The sequence below is a fragment of the Schistocerca americana genome, chromosome 6 (genome assembly GCF_021461395.2).
Source record: "Schistocerca americana isolate TAMUIC-IGC-003095 chromosome 6, iqSchAmer2.1, whole genome shotgun sequence".
Lineage (NCBI taxonomy): Eukaryota > Metazoa > Arthropoda > Insecta > Orthoptera > Acrididae > Schistocerca > Schistocerca americana.
Window position 1 is genome coordinate 529614374 of NC_060124.1, and position 17207 is coordinate 529631580.

At 39.2% G+C, this 17207-nt stretch overlaps 1 protein-coding gene across 2 annotated transcripts in view; it reads right to left on the reverse strand.

The window, feature by feature from the left end:
• Positions 1 to 17207, reverse strand: part of LOC124619776 (THO complex subunit 5 homolog) — a 154736-nt gene that overhangs the window by 84815 nt on the left and 52714 nt on the right. For both annotated transcript variants that reach the window (XM_047146361.1, XM_047146362.1), the window contains exons 8-9: positions 11325 to 11430; positions 3985 to 4201 (exon numbers count right to left, since the gene is read on the reverse strand). In XM_047146361.1, coding sequence (XP_047002317.1) covers positions 3985 to 4201; positions 11325 to 11430 — 323 coding nt within the window. The remainder of the gene's footprint in view (positions 1 to 3984; positions 4202 to 11324; positions 11431 to 17207) is intronic.

Here is a 17207-nt window from a genome sequence, read left to right on the forward strand (position 1 = left end):
TTTGAAAGAACTCCCAATCTGATCCCATCTGTATCCACCTCACAACCCAGAAGAGGCCCCATGGAACTTCTGCCCCTCCCTAATGCTAAAAAGTAACCTCTAGCATTCTCGTTTGGAGTCTTGGAAGAGGGTTTAGCACTGAATTACCTTTTCCAAGGTGGCATATCATAGGTGTCAATAAGTAGTCTGAAATGTACCGGGAGCCTCCAAAGTGTCCATACCACTGTCTCAAGACTACATAGTTCAGCAGGGATGCTATACGTACTGGAAATTCTGTGAACCTATGAGCATACGTGCAGCATGGTATCATGCTATGGGAAAATTATGACAAATGCTAGTGGTTGTAGCATACAGAAGCACCAGTTTCCCAGAAAAACCATGTTCTTAAGACTCTATCACTACTTTGCTGAGGAGGGCATCCAGGAATGGGGAAAACCATCTTTCTCCAGTTCCTTGGATGTGATGGTAATGAAGACAGTACAATCCACCACACACTCATGACTATATTAAACAAATGTCTCAATTGCACATGTGGAAAGATAAAAGTAAGGATAGTGCATTATGAAGTTTTTCAGTACACACTGTACGTGGTCAACTATAACCACCAAAACTGGCTACATTCCCTACATGTTTGTAAAAGTTATCAGAACTAACAATAGGCAGATGGGAGGACATTACAAAAATCTGAATTGTAATGTCCCTAATAATTTTACACACACAGTCATATAGCACACCTGTAAGAAGAAATAGACTATAGTTATCATTAACAAAATGGGCGATGAATTAAGTTAACTACTGTTCAATGAAAGGGATCTAATGGAAACAATATATGTTGCCTCTGTGATGCCCATATAGAGTACTGAGGACCCTTGTTCTAGATGGCTTACAAACAGTTGTTGACATTGAGGATGTAGTGTTGTATTCACAGAATTAGAAAGTGCAACGCTCCTAATGAGTTACACATTTCATTTTTTCAGATCAAGGTAGAAGGGAAAACAAAGACATCAGCTGGGATAAAGCACTAACTCGAGTGGGGGAGGTTAAGGGAAGCAGTCCATGTAGGCACTCACCTGAGCTGGATGTAGGAAATCATGAAGAAGCTAAACCGAGATAGGTAGCTGGGAAATAAATTCTTTTCCTGAATGAGAATCAAGTGCCTTAATTGTTCTGACATATGCCTATGATTACACACCTTCTTACTGAACAGAATGTGAGTGGAAGAACAAAAATTGGGAAGTTTGTAAGCTCAAGGAGGCTATAAAAACCGATTAAACAAAAAAGCCTATCACAACAGTTAACAACATTTAGTAGTTTTTATTGTGTTCTTCAGTCCAAAGGCTGGCTTGAAGCAGCTCTCAATATTAGTTTATCTGTGCAAGACTTTCTATGTTAACGACAACCTAAATCCTCTGAACCAATTATCTATAGTCAGGCGTTGTGCTACCTCTAAACTTTTTATTCCCAACACTTCCCTCTCTTACCACACTGACTATTTCAGACTCCCTCAGTTTCACAATAATTCTGCGACTTTCTGCAGTGTCACAATACTTCCATCCCTGTTGCCATGCAATGTAGTTTTCACATTTCTTATTTCTGGGACATAAAAGTCTGGGTTGATTTTTAAGAATGGAGAGACCACAAATGCATCAACTTTCAGAAGGTTTCCGCTATCAGCCTTCACAAATTTCCTTTCCATTTTGCTTAAAAGTTTTCCATCACTAATCAATGAAACCTTTTTGCAGAAAAAGTACTGGAAAACACTAGTAACTTCAGCTAACACCTTTATAACACACGTACAGCTTCGTCTTACTCCTAGCCTGTGATACCACCAGAGCTTCATCTAATAACAGAGAAATTTTGAACATGATCAAAACTTGAAATTTAATGATTATTAAGCTTTAACTAAATAAAAATAACAGTTATTTTATGAGAATATTGACCAAACATGCTATCTGAATGTTATAATAATTCAAAACAACAGCTAACCAAATCATATTTTTAACACAGGAATATAGCCTATTCTCTCAATGGGTCTGCTATCTTACGTAATCAGTCAATGTTGTCTGCTGGCATCTGGTATCTCACATTTAGCATACTACTCTTTTTTTAAAAAAATGGGAAAGTATGAGTAGAATTCACACTTAATTATGTATGTAGACTGTTCAGCTATTCTGGGAACAGAGAATCTCAACCATTTTTGACTGTTATCAATATCGATACTGGCAAGAGATTGGTCCCAAAGATTCCAAAGTTTTTGAGAAAGTTCTAATTACAACAATATAAACAAGACATAAAGTCATGCAGGAGTCATGCAACCATGATTACAATAACCAGTGGCTCTCCATTCAGGCTGACTGGATTGCAGTGGTAAAATCAGACATCAGGCAAGGAATGACTTTATTGCTCGTATGACGCATTTCAGAATTTATTCATCATCAAACAATGGAAAATTGAGGATGGAATATAACAATATCATGAAAAGGATAGTTGCTACTCACCATATAGTGGAGGTGCTGGGTTGCAAATAGGCACAACAAAAAGACTTTCGGAAAGTGAGCTTTCAGTCAACAAGACCTTTGTCGAAAATACACCACACACACACACACACACACACACACACACACACACACACAAAACTGCAGCTCACACACATGTGACCACAACCTCTGGCTGCAGAAGCCAGACAGCGAGCAGCAGTAGCACGTGATGGGAGAGGCAATCAGGTGGTGGGGGTAAGGAGGAGGCTGGGGCGGGGAGGGGAAGGGATAGAAGGAGGGTAAGGGCGGGGAACGATACAGTGCTGCTTGTGGCAGCGCACAAGGGTGAGGTTGAGAGAGGGTAGGGCAGCTAGGTGCAGTCAGGAGGCTAGGCAGGGGGAGGGGGGAAGGGAGAGGGGGGGGAGGTTGCGGAAAAAGACTTTGTAGTATCCTGTTCCCATTCCAGCACTACACAGCCCTCTATTCCACCAATGCACTTTCCGTCTTTTTACTTCTCTCCTTTCCTGCAACCCCCTCCCCCCTCCATTTTCTGTCTAACCACCAGACTGCACCTAGCTCCCTCTTCATCTTGTCCCAGTATGCTCTCACAAGCAGCACTTTAGCGTCACCCACACCTATCCTGCTATCCCTCCCCTTCCCAACCTAGCCTCCTGCTTACCCCGCCACCTGGGCGCGTCTCCCCTCATGGGCTGCTGCTCGCAGTCTCGCTTCAGCTGCCAGAGACTGTGGTCACATGCATGTGTATGTTGTCTTTTTTCAATGAAGGCCTTGTTGCCCGAAAACTCACTTCCCGACAGTCTTTCTGATGTTCCTATCTGTGACTCAGCCTCTCCGCTATGTGGCGAATAGTGACTATCCTTTTCATAATATAGATAATTAGATATCCAGGAGTGATAACTGCATGTAGATACGGCATTTCAAGTTGTATGTGATACAAACATTCGGAGGCTAGACTTGATACATCTATCTGTACCTGAGAAAAAGGATTTTTAATAGTTGGACAGACAGACAGACAAACAGACTGATGGATTTCCCCTAAGTTACACCAAACAGACTGACGGATTTCCCCAAGTTACACAATTTAAAAAGTCCCTTGAAAAGTGTAAACATGGGGTCTAGCTGTATCTAAATGACATAAAGACAAATACGAACAGCCATCTGAAGGTGAACATGTTAATCTGAAATTGTAGCATCATTATTTCTTACCACACAGAATAATTAACAACACCCGCTTTTATTTTCTGTTAACAATATTCAGGCCAAAAATTTCAAAGACTATACAAATTTGTATGTGATTGAAATACCTTCCTGAAATTATTGAAAACATTCGTTCTTTATTGCTTTCATATTTTTATATTCACATTAAGCAAGTGACAATATATACATGGTATCTCCTAACTACAAAAACAAAACCTCTTCCTCTATTTTAATCTCTATCAAAATGCATGCAAAAAGATATTTTATAAATGGTTTTACATCTTTATACCTGTGCTTCCATGATTTCATGTGATTTAGAACCTGTGAAATCCAAGCCAGCAATGTTTTGAGCCCATATGTAAGGAATGCCAAGTTCAGAAATATAGCTCCCAAACCCATCAAGTCCCATGTGTTGTAGCTGATACAAATTTGCAACATTTGGGCTGTCCAGTCCCAAGTCACTTGGGAAAAGTGAAGATAAAATGTTCTGAGGTGCAATCAGATCACTGAAAATGTCAAAAAACAAACAAATTTAAGAAGTATATACATACATCAAATTATGGTAGACTCATATTTCATATTATGGCAGTCTGTGTATTTTATGTAAATATTGAAACTTTATGAAACTCTTTATTGTTCAACACATTCTGTATACAGAACAAACAGCATGAAAATTAACATAACAGTATATATGAAACCAATGGAGAGAGTTACTTAACAAGATGGTCTAAAAACTACAGTTCTTTCTTCAATGTGTCTTATCAGAGGTGGTATGAACTTTATTTCTCAAACTTGAGATCTGGTGCAGCTACACAGTCATTTCAGCATCTAAAGTACGATATAGAATCTTAACTACTGTTCAATTTTCAAACATGCACCACAGCAGTAGAAGTCACTTCGAAGCCTGAAAAGGTTATGACCAATGAAGATCCAATCCCACACATCTTTATTCGCATTGACTTTTGCACAGTTTATGTGATACATCTGCTGACAAAATTGTAACATTAAATGATTCTGTGATAAATGACAAACATAAAAAAATCTTGCAGACTACAGCGTGAAACAAAAAAATTTATAACTCTGTGAAAGACAGATGTCTTTGATGTGGGGTGGGGTGGGGTGGTGGTGGTGGTGGTGGTGGTGTGTGTGGAAGGGGCGCATTGTACGCAACAACTACCTGGTACACCATGTGACTGAGCAACTTACTTTCTCTGGAGCAGAGAGATAGAATAACAAGGATGGACAGAATAAGAAGTGAAAGATAAGGAAGATTGTAAAGGAGTACTCTTACAGGAGCCGATAGAATCAGCAGAGCCTAAAACTGTCAGCACACAGGACGAGGCAGCTAATGTTGACGTGCACACACATGTGATATCTCACATCATGAGACACAGCACCATCTGCACATGGTACTAGCTGGTTGGTGTGATTTTGCGCTCTCCATTGGTTGGAGGTTGGCAGATTTATTTGGCTCACAAACCACAAAGTTTGATCACAAAAATGAATGCACATGGAATTCCCACCTTAGCTCTATTAAAACGAACGTTGTTCTCTCTTTGGTGAACATAAATAAAAAAATTTATAACCATGAATGTGTAATAAAACAAAAACGGAAAATACATGTCCACTCAGGAAAGATGTCAGCTAACAAAAGTTCACCAAATCAGAAAGACTCACTTCTGACACAGGGCACACTCATATTTACATAAAACCAAATATTACAGAAATTATTTCTTTTAATTTCATATGAAACTCCCACAAGCTTTTGGAAAATGCAAAGGTGGAAAAAGAAGAAGAAGAAGAAGAAGTTGGATATGACGGGATGCGAACCCGTGTCCGGTCTACTGGTGGTTCTCTGATGCAGTTGCTCAACCACTTGTGCTAAATTGACATGCACCTCCCTAATCTTCTTCTTCTGTAATTTATTCTGCAAAATGTTACTGATTGTTAACCCTTTAAGCGCTCTGGACTTGTTAACGCGTGCGCCTGTGTACCTGTCCCTGTGTGCTCTGAACGTGATTACGCACGGCACCAGTCGTTCTACCTGGTACTCTGAACGTGCCTACGTGTAGACATGTTCAAAGTACCAGGTAGAAGAAATGGCGTGCGAACACGTTCAGAGCACACAGTGACATGTACAAAGGCGCACACGTTGACACATCCAGCGCAGTTAAAGGGTTAATAAATCATAATAAGAACATCATTTTTTCATGAATCTTAAATGGGTCATTGCTTTAAATTGGCTTACTTTCATTACACACGAGCCACATCGCAAAAAAAAACAAAATGCGAAAATTCTTTAACCACCAACACAGCTTTTCCAGTGGTTTTATTACAACAACTCGTACTAATAACGATTCATCTCAAGACATTCAACGTGCTGGTGCTTAGAAGCCGCATATATTTATAGGGTGTAATGTATAACATAAAACCCATTGAATATGGGCTTCTGCTGAACATGACAAGTACAGTATGGCATCTTGCTTTCTGCTTGTGACATAGGGAGCGTTCTTGATTCTTACGGGTTCTACTTTATGTGGCACATTGCCGAAATAGTGCGGAACTTATTTTGTGTTTCACACAAGGAAATGGCTTCACAACGAGAAGTAGCAGGAAGTGATGTTACAAACCTGGTTGAGCACCACATCAATGTTAGCTAACTCGTCCCGTGTGCCAAATGGCATAGGTGATAAGGACATGTAGAGAGAATGAATGATGTGTGATAGAACACCCAGGAGGATGCAAGAACTGAAGCTCCAAGACAAGACTAAGAGGAAGACAAAGAGATATTTGAGGAGGTGAATATTTAAGGAAAAGGAGAGGACTGGGAATGGGTGACGGTGTTAGAACAGTGGTGGGGGGGTTATGGGTGATAAAAGGACAAAGGGAGGCATATTGCCTTTTGGCTTCTGTATCGAATTCTTTGGCCGCTGATTGTTTCACAATGTTTTCTATGATTCACCAGCACGAGTGGTTGGCACTGTCAAAGCTTCACCCTCCACTGCTGGTGGTTGATTCACCAGCACGAGTGGTTGGCACTGTCAAAGCTTCACCCTCCACTGCTGGTGGCAGCCTGGAGTCAAGATCACAGCTGCAGATTTTAGATACGTTTTGTGCCAACATCTGAGAACTTTTCCCTGGTTGTTACCATTGTGGTTCTCCCCTTGCTACCTGTAATGGCCGTCTACTGCAGCACAGGAATCCAGGATGCATTCACCTTGAGGCATTCCTATTTCTTGCTGAAACTGTTATCATTTCTGGAATTGCTATGGCTTCCCTTAACAAGTGCCCATGGTAGCTCTTCTCAGCAGTGAGAACATCAGTGCCGGTGAATTTTATTATGTGCTCAGTGCTCTGCACAACCAATTCCTCTAGCTGTCCCAACATGCAACCCACTTATATTCTGTGATTCTCACATTGACAGATCATCCAGTCATTCCAGTGCAGACTTGTTCACACATACCTGATATGCAGTATATTCCCAATACTGCAAATGGGCCCCTTTCATCTTTGGTCGATATGAGACACTGTCTGATCTTTTTGATCAGTCTGACAATAGTATTTATGCCATGTTTACAATAGTCTTTATGCCACGTTTACACAATATAGGGCCTATTCTGTCCATCACCCTGGGGATGTATGGCAGAAAGGCCGCACCTGACATTCTTACACAACCAGTGAATTATCCATTGCTCCTCAGAATGCTTTCCAGGGGTTGCATCTTACATCCCTGGTGCTGCTGCTCACATATTCATTTTGTGTGCAATATGAGCCTATTAATCATTTCTCTTTTCTGGCTCAGGTGATGATTTGGCAGTCTGTGCAGGTATGTGTTGGCTTTCGACATGTACTGCATCCAGGTTCTCACCATTCCTCACAGCTAGTATATCTAGAAAGCGTAGCTGTTGGTTCCATTCTACCTTCATAGTAAATTTTTATGTTGCCATGGAGACATTAGATCTGTTAGGTATTCACTGAGCTGTTCCTCGTCATGGCTCCACACAAAGAAGATGTCGCTAACACACCTGTACTACACCTTAAATTTACCAGGTCCCAAGTCTAGTGCCTGTGTTTTGTAATGCTCCACACAAAAATTTGGTCACCATTGGACTAAGTGCAATATCCATGGTGACACCTTCCAGTTGTTTTGCAGAAATCATCATTCTACATAAAACAGCTCACAGTAAGGCATGTATGAAAGAACTTGGTGATGTCATGTTGGAAAATGGAACCAATCTACTCCAGAGAATCATTATGTGGCACTTTGGTAAACAATAAAACAACATCAAAGCTGACCAGTATATAGTTTGGTACAAGTTTTAGTTTCTTCAGCTTCACAATGAAATCTTCTGAATCATTTATGTATGTGTCTTTCTTTCCTAGACATCGCTGAAGGAGAGGTGCCAAGTGTTTCACCAGTTTACAAGAAGGGGGACCAGAAGTGCTTCTGATTGGTCTCAGTGGTGAGCCATACTGTTGAAGTGAAAAGGCTTCTATTGGAAGGTTCTTCAGTTTGTCTGTGCAGAGAGAAGATCCCTCAATGAACCAATGTGTATCGAGTATGATATGCTGTGTCAGATCTGTGTTTAGCTTTCAGTATGTCATCGGATTTAATAGGTCCTGAATCTTGTGCTTATAATCTTTGATCCTCATTTACAATGGTCACAATTCCCTTGTTGCCCCCCCCCCCCCAACCTGTGGGTTCAATTCATATTTCCTCAGTCTTTTCACAAGGAAGGGTTAGGTGGCCACTTTGGTGTCAGCAATGATATCCTTCATAGATAAAGTTCTGGGGCTGATAGCGAAATTCTCTACGTTTTGAAGGACAGCCTAGTCCTCTGAGGTCAACGGTTGTTCACTGACATTGATCAGAGTGCATTATATGTCAGGAATCAGCTTGCCATCCTGCTTTCTGTATCTTGCAAATTTTCTCTTCTGTCGCTCAGTGCAATGGTTGAGTTCATGTTTCATGCTACTATGAGTGATGCTGTCTATCTTGCTGCATGCTGCCACTTAGTTGATAGTAAATATCCAAAATTGGCCCATCAGTCTTGCGAAGTCACTCCATGTTGCATGAATTTACTCAGAATGACCATCTCATCCCATTCAGTCATAAATACAAAGTGCCTGGCAGTGGTGATTAGGCATTTACAGTTCAGGAACTTTGTTGTGGTCCCTTCATCCCTCCATTTCAGCACCACAATACAAAGGCGAGAGATGACAGCAAACAGACTTTCTTCTTCCGTCATTGGTCAAGGCTTTGGTATAATCTTAAAATCTCTTCCCCATATAGGCATAGAACAAAGATGTTGGGGTTTTCATTGCCACTTGCTGGCATATTGGGTGTTGGCTTATGTTTTGGGTGCTTCAATCAATGTTCACATGACAATTTTTCTGCTGTTTCACCAGCATGAGCAGCTCACAATGTCGAAGCTTCTTCCTCCACTGCTGATGGTAGACTAGAGTCAGGCTTATGGCTGAAGAGTATGTGTTACCTGTTGCATGAATGTCTGAAGTGTTTTCGTGGACGTTGCCACTGAGGCGCTCTCCTTTCTACCTGCAACAGTCATTCACTGCAGCATGGAATCCAGGATCTATTCACCTTGTCTTGAGGCTTTCCTCTTTTTTATTGAAACTACTGTTCCATACTTAGCAGTCATATACAATCACTCATATGGAGAAATATCGGTACTTAAAGACAAGACAGTTGGACAGGTCACACAAATACTCAAGAAAGGAAAGAAGAGTAACATGATGAAATACAGACCAGTCACTGATGTCCATTTGCAGTAGGATCTGAACACATACTATGTTTGAAAATTATGAATTACCTCAAAGAAAATGCTCTACTGACACAGAGCCAGCACAAAATATTATTCTCGTGAAACACAACAAGTTCTTTATTCACACGAAGTAATGGGTGCTACTGACACGTAATGTCAAACTGATTCCATATTTATAGATTTTCAGAAGGCATTTGATACCATTCCTTACAAGCGACTTCTAATCGAACTGAATGCTTTGTATGACTGAATTTGTGTTTTCCTATCAGAAAGGCCACATTTCATAGCAATTGACAGAAAGTCATTACGTAAACTAGAAGTGAAGTCTGGCATTCCCCACGTGGTAGATGCCCTCTGCTCTTCCTAATCTACATAAACAATTTAGTAGACTATTTGAGCAGCCATCTTAGATTGTTTGCAGATGATACTGCCATTTACTACTGCATAAAGTCATCAGAAGACCAAAACCAACTGGAAAAGATTCAAATAAAACATCTGTATGGCGATAAAGTGGCAAATGACTTTAAATAATGAAAAGTGTGAGGTCATTCACAAGGGTACTAAAAGAAATCTGTGAAACTTCAGTTACATGATAAATCACACAGATCAAAAGGCTGTTAATTCAACTAAATACCTAGGGATTACAGTTATGGAGAAGCTAAATTCGACTAATCACCACATAATGTTGGGGGAATGTGAACTAAGACTTTGTTTTATTGGGAGAACATTCAGAAGATGCAACATGTCTACTAAAGAGATTGCCTACACTACACTAGTCAGTCCTTTCATTTGGTACTGCAGTACAGTATAGGATCCTTACCAGGCAGGACTGAAACTCATTGAGGAAAAAAAAGCATTTTTCGTTATGGAGAGATCTTTTCAAAACCAACTTTCTCCTCTGAATGTGAAAATATTTTGTTGATGCCAAATGATCATCATAATAAAATAAGACAAATCCAGAACTTGCACAGAAATGTTTAAGTGTTTGTTTTTACCATGCACTGTTTGACAGTGGAACAGTACAGAAACAGTCTGTGAATTACAGGATAGATGTGTAGATGTGGCTGTAGAGTGTTGTATCTGAGTTTCTATGGTTCCCCTGAACAAGCTAGTGTGGTAGTTCTTCTCCACTGCAAGAACCTGTGTGTTGGCGAATTTTATTACATGTTTGGTCTCACCCAGCATTTTACTCCACCATGGCTGATTTCTTCACATATGGCAGAGTATGCACTGGGTGAGAACAATCACTTCATGAACTTTACCAATACAGAGATTCTTATGGAGGATAACAGCAACAATACCCACTTATTCAGGGAAACCATAGAAAATTACAAACATGTCAAAATTTTCAAGAAGGAAGAAGAAAGCCTTAAGGTGAGTGGATCCTGGATTTATATGCTGCATTGAACAACCGTTGGAGGTAGCATGGGGAGAACGACAGCTGTACTGATCAGAGAAAAGCCCTCCAATGTTGCCACCAGCAATGAAGGGTGAAGCTTTGACAACACCATCTACTTGCACGGCCAAAATGTCAGAAAAATTGTAGGCCGAAGAACCCAAGACAGAAACCAACAGGTAATGGAAACACTTGACCATGACAACAATTTCGAAAAAGGAAGGCTTATGTGCAAAGCTGACCTGGCCAATGTCAGGAAACTGTCGTTATTGTTGCTGCTGCTGATGATGATAATTACAGCACGCTAATACTTCAATAAATAGGGGAGTAACAAGGATTCACTGCACAGTATGCACTGGATAAATAATTATATTGGTTATAAAGGTAAAATAGTTGAAAAGACAAAGTAAGAATTACCATCAACTAGAATAAATAGTTTATTAAACTTACCCTGCACATATTCCATGAATGGCATGTGAAAGATTAACCTGGGGTTTTACTGTAACAACATGCAAGTTCACCAAATAACTGAAGTTTAACGACAGGCTGTTTCCATCTAAAAAAGTGAAATGCATAGATTATTAAAGTGTTAAGTTTATTTATACATTTTCAGGTTTCTAGACAAGTTGACAGTTCCACGTAGTGCACACTATATTGATGGCTGACCCAGTCATGAGCAGAAAATATATTGCGAATGCCACCCGGACTGAGAAGTACTACCAGCACTGTGCCACTATTTATAATTGAGATAGATTCCCATCTCACATGATGCCTTTTAATGCACATATATTTTGCCATGTCCGTGCCACTAATCCTGAGCTGACCTTCTCTGTTGTCATCTGGTGCTGACAGATGAGATTATTAACAAGAGTGTAATAAACTGGTTACTAGACCCTACTCCTTGTTTAAACTGGAACTTTGCTGATGTCCTTGACATCTCTCTTCTACTGCTCTGTGTCTGCTGCACATTTATGTGGAATATAATACATAATATCCATTATACAGCAGATCTAGTTTTGTTGGTAGGAGTTCAATGCAGCTTGTCGCCCCCCCCCCTCCCCTGCCGCCCCCCCCCCCCCACACCAAATTTCATCTACCCTGTCTTTCCACAGATGATGCCAGCATAAGTAAGGTAAGTGACCTGTAATTTTTCTTTGTCAGACTCATTCTCTTAATTGGGCTACAAACAATGACACAACACGACAATAATACTGCTCAGTCTGGTCCCAGACTGGACACTGCAGTAGGCACACTAAGACCATTGTTTGGACCACCTCAGACAGAGAACAAAACTAGGTGTCATCTACATATTGTGCACAAAATGGAACCCTTAACTCATCTAGAAAGATAAAAACTATAGTCAGTTACAGAAAATATTGCTCAGGAATTTTAATGTTAAATGTGTTTAGACTTATTACAGTTACAGTGGTCAAATGTTAACATTTAAACTATAGAATAAGAAATTTTTCTTCGTGTATGCAGGCTTCTTTTTTTCCAGAACTAATTCCCAGCTTAGAATTTACTGCATCTGGCATGGCCAGTTCGAGTGATATTTTAGTAGTATTGTGCAGCATCGCTAACTCCATTCCTGAAGGAGGACAGCTGTGATCCTGCATGCAGACTGCTGGGTGGTACAGGATTTTTATTGAAAGTTGCCTTTCAACATTCTGGGGATTGTAACAGATCTTTGATTGCCATCTGACAAGTAGAATTTCCTAGTCATAAATAAGTGGACTTTTGGTGTATTTATTACACAAGAGATTAAAATGAAAATGTTTTTTTAATTTATGAATCATGTGACTGGGTTTGATCGTCGTCGAATCATCACTGCAGTGGTTATCGACATTGCATAGTGGGGTGCTCCTTGCCATACTGTCTCCAGCCATCATCATTTACTCCTGTTTTCTTAGTTGTGAAGGTGGTCAACTGGATAAAACATGAATTTAGGCAACAGACCCATTATGATGTCCAAAGTCTAAGTGACATTAACAAAAAACAATTTCTTAGTGACTTTTTGGGTACAAAGTGACCATTTACATAAGTTTTTATATTTATATTTATCTTAATTCTGGGTTTGAATTTATTACCTATAAAGCTTTCTTGTTTATGGACTATCTAATTCAGGAGTCTATCTTAGAGGGATCATAGCTTCAATTTAAGCAACACTACAGGTATGCGGTTCAATTTACCAAGTGCTTGCCAGCCACTGATTTGTAAAAATCAAATAATACAGAGGTAGTGTTCATACAGACATAAAGCACTGCTTAAATGAGAGCCATGATCCCTGTCGCATGGACTTCCTAATTAGACAGTGCCAGAGACCAGAAAACTTTATACAGTTTGCTGCAATCAGAGTGGGAAACAAATATTTATATTAAAGAATGGGACACAGGGAGAATGAAAAACAGAGTGCAAAGTTGACCACTATCTCACAACCTGCAGTGAACACATCTTCGACTTTTACTGTAGCACATCCTCATATAACTTTTTCTGCTACGACTGTGACTTCCAGAACAAATTTTTTGGTTACTCTGTTTGTATTTCTTGGCTTCTCCATCTTTCTGAAATGTAATTACGAATGAATAAGCAGAAAAATAATTGAGGTATTCCACACCACTGTATTTTGAGACTCATTGTTTATTTTAGAAAATCTGTTACAAAAATGTGAATGTACCTCTCTCTGCATCTGCTCAGCTTTAGAACTTTCAGGAGAAGATAAATTTATCTGCTTTCCCTGTTTTCATTTGTTTCACGACAACTGAAAATTAAATGGTGACAGAGGAAAAAACCACAAAACTAGGAGTGAAGAATTATGTCACAGCCAGGGGTGGTGTGACATACTGCAATATGATTAAAGTGCCAATAACAGCTGTCAAAATATAAAATATTTTGCAGATAACTGGAACCACCTACTACTGAGGAGGGGGTTGGGGAGGGAAGGAGGGGGCAGGGAGGGAGGGAGGGAGGGAGAATATTAACGCTCAATGGTCTATCAAGATTATTAAATGTTACTTTTATAAGGAAGAATATATTTTCTATATTGCTTGTAAAGAGCCAGTCTCCTGTGCATTTGTTTTTCTTTTTTCCTTAATAGTTTGTGTATAAGGAAGAACAAAAATTCTACACAACATCTGTGAGTTCAATGAAATGTAACAATAATAATTACTGTATTCTGAGACACCATAGGGAAATTTATTGATGGTCAGCAATACTGAAATGGTCTGTTGCATGTGCAAGTTGTGTTTCAATTATACTGTTCGCTGGTTTAAAGTAATTAAATGTGGTACTGTTTAGAACTTTAGACCTACCCACTCCCTGTTTCGACAATTTTGGTTCTTGCTATTGTATAATTTTGGTTTTTGCTATTGTATAATTTGTTACAGATAGGATCCAATGAAGTCGGCAGGTCATTGTGAAGAGATGTAATAACTGAACACATATTGCATTCAGTCATTAATTTGTCTTTGCTCATAGCAATCAGCAATCCTGAGACTAAAGGCCGATCCTTTTAATTTATCTTGCATTAAATTCATGCAAGAGATGTGTGAATGAGTTCTGAACAATGTTGATGTCAGTCTTTGCCCTTGTCAAACACATGCCCCCGTTTAACAATTAGATGGTCCACCGTATTACAATGACGTGTTGTTCTCCAGCGAAATTACAAGAGTAAAGTAAAAGGGACATGCAACATGTCAAACAGGAGAAGGAAACTGGCCATACCCTTTGAAATGAATCACCACAGCAATTTTCTCACGACATTTAGGAAACCTAAATCTCGATGGCTGGGTTGGGATTCAAATTACCACTCTTGGATACGAGCCTGGGGTTTTACCACTGCACTGCCTGCTTCAATAGCCAGGCAAAAAGAAATTTGCATTTCAGTGCTACTGTTGTTTCCAATTTCTGACATAAAGTAACAGTAAACTCTGTAAATGAATAAATCAATGAAGAGCTGCCTTGAAAGTTACCTAAAACAGATTCGAAGACATTGACCCCATGTTATTTCCATAATACAATTTTGCAAATACTTCTGCTTTACTGGTGTATAATGGAAGGTGCTATATGAATAACAACCTCAGAAATGGGTCAAATAACGAACCACAAGCTATGCCAATAGTGATCTGTCTTCAACTGGAGGCTACTCGAAATGATTAAGTTTCATAACATAAAGTACACCATTTATTTTGACAATATTATGAAAAGGATAGATTGCTGTTTGTTACGTAGAGGAGATGTTGAGCTGCAGACAGGCACAACAAGACTGCTAAACGTGTGAGCTTTCAGCCAAAAGGCTTTCTTCTAAAGTACACAACACACATACATTCATTCACACAAGCACAGCTCAAATAAACGTGACCCTGTCTCTGGCACTGACACTGTACTGTGAGTGTTTAATCATTTCATTGATGCCCATCAATTTTTGAAGAATATGAACCTTTCCATACCTGAAGACAGAGTTAATAATTACAAGCAGATGTAGCACAACCTAACAACAATATAGTTTATTCTGTGTACAAAAATATCTTGTGAAAAATGATGCACTGTGTGTAAGTACAAGCCAATACTTTGCTTGTAATTGTATTTAATCTACAAGAGTTTTGCCTTATAAGGAAATAATTATTTCACCTCAGATTACTTGAATGTTTCTGATAATTCTTCAGACACACAGCGAAAAACTTTTTCTTTGGCAATGACTGCAATTTTAAGTATTACATTGAGAAGTAATCAATACCCAAACAGCATTTTTTCACTTTCTTTAATAAATGTACCTACATCTACATCTATGTGATTACTCTGCTATTCACAATAAAGTGCCTGGCAGGGGGTTCAATGAACCACCTTCATGCTGTCTCTCTACCGTTCCACTCTCGAACGGCACGCGGGAAAAACGAGCACTGAAATTTTTCTCTGCGAGCCCTGATTTCTCTTATTTTATCATGATGATCATTTCTCCCTATGTAGGTGGGTGCCAACAGAATGTTTTCGCAATCAGAGGAGAAAACTGGTGATTGAAATTTCATGAGAAGACTCCGTCGCAACAAAAAATGCGTTTGTTTTAATGATTGCCACTCCAATTCACGTATCACGTCTGTGACACTATCTCCCCTATTTTGTGATAATACAAAACGAGCTGCCCTTCTTTGTACTTTTTCGATGTCATCCGTCAGTCCCACCTGATGCAGATCCCACACCGCACAGCAATACTCCAGAATAGAGCGGACAAGTGTAGTGTAAGCAGTCTTTTTGGTAGACCTGTTGCACCTTTAAGTGTTCTGCCAATGAATCGCAGTCTTTGGTTTGCTCTACCCACAATATTATCTATGTGATCGTTCCAATTTAGGTTATTTGTAATTGCAGTCCCTAAGTATTTAGTTGAATTTACAGCCCTCAGATTTGTGTGACTTGTCGCATAATCGAAATTTATGCTGATTTCTTTTAGTACTCATGTGAATAACTTCACACTTTTCTTTATTCAGGGTCAATTGCTACTTTTCGTACCATACAGATATCTTGTCTAAATCATTTTTCAAGTCGTTTTGATCATCTGATGACTTTACAAGATGGTAAATGACAGCATCATCTGTAAACAATCTAAGACTGCTACTCAGATTGTCTCCTATGTCGTAAATATAGATCAGGAATAATAGAGGGCCTATAACACTTCCTTAGGGAACGCCGGATATTACTTCTGTTTTACTCGATGACTTTCCGTCTATTATTACGAATTTTCCACTTTCTCTTTTGAATTGCATTCATACAGATTAACTTTATTCTTGAAATTATTGAGTTGGGATATAATACATAACATTTCTATTGGATCTTTCAATATACATCAGTAATATTTGTAAAATAAGACCAGATGGACATTCCTGGTTAACCTAACCTTGTTGTGTAGTTCATGTTTCTCACAGCCAACATTCCTTTTTTGTCCATAGTTCCCTTAATGTTGAACTGTGGGCTTGATTATCAGTTTTAATTTGAATATATGTTGAAGGAGGAAAGAAATGCACTAAATGCAGAACAGAAACAAGATGCATTATATACACCACTCCAACTGACATCCTGCAATGTACTCCCAGGACGGTACATTGTGAATCAAGAGCCAATCTATGAATTTAAAATTTTGACAGTGAAGTCTGCCTATTATGATTAATTGTTAAGGACAGCCCAACAGTACATTATAAGATTAAATGTTAATTTGGACATGCAGTTTTTCCAGCACATTCTCTGTTGAAATAATTTTGGTTTCCTTGTAACAATAGGTTTAAATGGTATTCATTCATTCGATTATGTCCCACAGATCCATCAAGAATCTTCAGCGGTATAGAATGA